The sequence below is a fragment of the Priapulus caudatus genome, unplaced genomic scaffold (assembly GCF_000485595.1).
Source record: "Priapulus caudatus unplaced genomic scaffold, Priapulus_caudatus-5.0.1 Scaffold366, whole genome shotgun sequence".
Classification (NCBI taxonomy): Eukaryota; Metazoa; Priapulida; class Priapulimorpha; order Priapulimorphida; family Priapulidae; genus Priapulus; species Priapulus caudatus.
In genome coordinates, this window is record NW_014577427.1 from 102360 (window position 1) to 104601 (window position 2242).

At 41.3% G+C, this 2242-nt stretch overlaps 1 protein-coding gene across 1 annotated transcript in view; it reads right to left on the reverse strand.

Annotated features, from left to right (window-relative positions):
- The window catches only part of LOC106809594 (ras-related protein Rap-2c-like), a 19298-nt gene extending 17649 nt beyond the window's left edge, over window positions 1-1649 (reverse strand). Inside the window, exon 1 of the mRNA XM_014812729.1 lies at window positions 926-1649. Coding sequence (XP_014668215.1) covers window positions 932-1489 — 558 coding nt within the window. The 5' untranslated portion in view covers window positions 1490-1649 and the 3' untranslated portion in view covers window positions 926-931. The remainder of the gene's footprint in view (window positions 1-925) is intronic.
- Between the last annotated feature and the right edge of the window lie 593 nt (window positions 1650-2242).

Genomic DNA, 2242 nt, shown 5'->3' on the forward strand with positions numbered 1-2242 from the left:
CTGCGCATGCTCAACAATTGAGACACGGAAAACCCGAAACGGAAATGACTTGCTAGAAAATAGTACAATAGCCGCACGAAAGCTCTCACGGCAATTACACACCAAAGCAAGTGGAACGATGTTCACAAATGTCTGGGCCATTTGTAAAAACCTTAGATGACATGTTCTCGGATGTAGGGATGGTTTATATGAGGATCGCAGATCGCAGATTTCCCTTGTTTGATCCATTGCGGATTTTAGTCACAGTCGGAATGATACAACATGGTGGCGAATTCATAAATTTGGCTGCATTCGTCTCAAAAAGTCACTGTAGCCCTTTAAGTAAGTACCCAGCGCATCGTAGCGCACCGATGGTTACAAGAAGGTGGATGTATGCTGATTCATTTGGTATATCACATGTGAAGTGTTCTTTGGCGATACTTGGCAAATAAGACAACTACGTGTTTAGCTGCAGCCAATGTTTGAAACGGTCTTCTAACCCTAGCAAGACCGTTTCTTGGAGCTAATTAATCTGTAAACCCACTACACACAGAGGCAATTCATTCCGATTTGAATAACTTTTACTAAGATTATGCTATAGTAAAATATTAAAGTACATGCTAAAGTTATACTAAAGTTATTCCATATTAGGTGAAGTTTTCAGCAAGTGTTTATATTCGGAATTAGGCGGGGACACAAGATTCATTCTCTTGAAGGGATTGTATCTTAATCTTATATCTGGGCTCCCTCTCTTGTATTTCACAAGGCACTCGATTCTTCGAAGCGTGGGGATTAGAAAAGGAAGATTAGTACCGCATCCAGTTCTTTAAATATTACTATTATTAGTGTTTCTAATCACCAAAATTTTGGTTGGGATTGGTTGGTGACCTATTATCCTCCAACCGCCAAATTATTTGTAGTCCAATAAGTAAGTAAATGTACTTACCCGTTGTTAAAGAACTGTACACGAGCATAGACAGCACCTGCTCTTCTTCGATTTACTTGGGTTGTAATTCATCTCACGGACAATCTCCGCAAAGAGTTCATTTACATTGTGAGTAGACTTTGCGGAGGCTTCCAGAAACGGGCAGCCACCCCAGTAGCTGGCAAGAGCCGCACCTTCCTCGGGCGTGACCTCCCGTTGGTGCGGTAGATCACTTTTGTTTCCTACCAGCACAATTGGCACATGGTCCACGGTCTTCACTCTAATTATTTGATCCCTCATCATTTTGATATCCTGGAAAGTTTGGTGATTCGTAATGCTATATACGACGATGAAACCCTGTCCATTTTTTATGTAGAGATCACGCATTGACGCAAACTGTTCTGTTCCGGCTGTGTCAAGTATCTCAAGCACACATGGAGCTGAGTCAACTTCAATCTCTTTGCGATAGAAATCTTCAATTGTTGGATCATACTTCTCCATGAAACTTCCGGAAACGAACTTGACAGTCAGTGCCGATTTCCCGACACCTCCAGAGCCTAAAACGACCACTTTAAATTCCCTCATTTTAGCAGGAATACTTGGGCGTCTACGATGCAAGAGAACTACCGGACTTCTGACAATGTTCACGGACGAACTAGACGATAAAATACATCATTTTCAGGACAAATACATAAACCACAACTACTACGACTAAACAGCCATCTTTGAATCAAACAGCGCTATCTGTCGGGGAAGTACAATAACAAGCAAAATCACACGAGATCAGTTAGACTGGTACCCGGTTAACAGTTCCACACGCTACACTAAGCGAAGGATACTTGCCGGAGTGAAGGTGGCGAAAGGGTACCAGTCTAGAGACCAGTCATCACCGGCACCGGCACTGTTCGTATCGTCCCCGTGTTCGTCTCAAGCATTATAATAGGGAAACACATTACACATAATACAGACGTGTAAACAATTCACGTTACGCCGAGGCATCACGCCAAAATTCATTCCCTATGCTTATGTTCGTAAAAATGGTGCTCGTGTGACTCGCGTCGCTGGTCGTGTTGTCAGCCAAGATAATTTCTTACAGCCAAACTTCCGCGCTTAAAGTGATTACGTCACCGTAAATAGTAAAAGTAAAAAAAATATTTCCATTTTTTCACAAAATGTAAGTAATTCTGTTCACTTTTTCTGATTAAATTGCTGCATTATACTTCTTTCTTCTTTCTTTTTTTTACAAATATACAGCATAAAAAATTCGTTACGTAGTCAATTTAAAATGGGCAGGGCATATGCTCGGGAAAGATATTAATGATAAAATCGCCTCTAAAC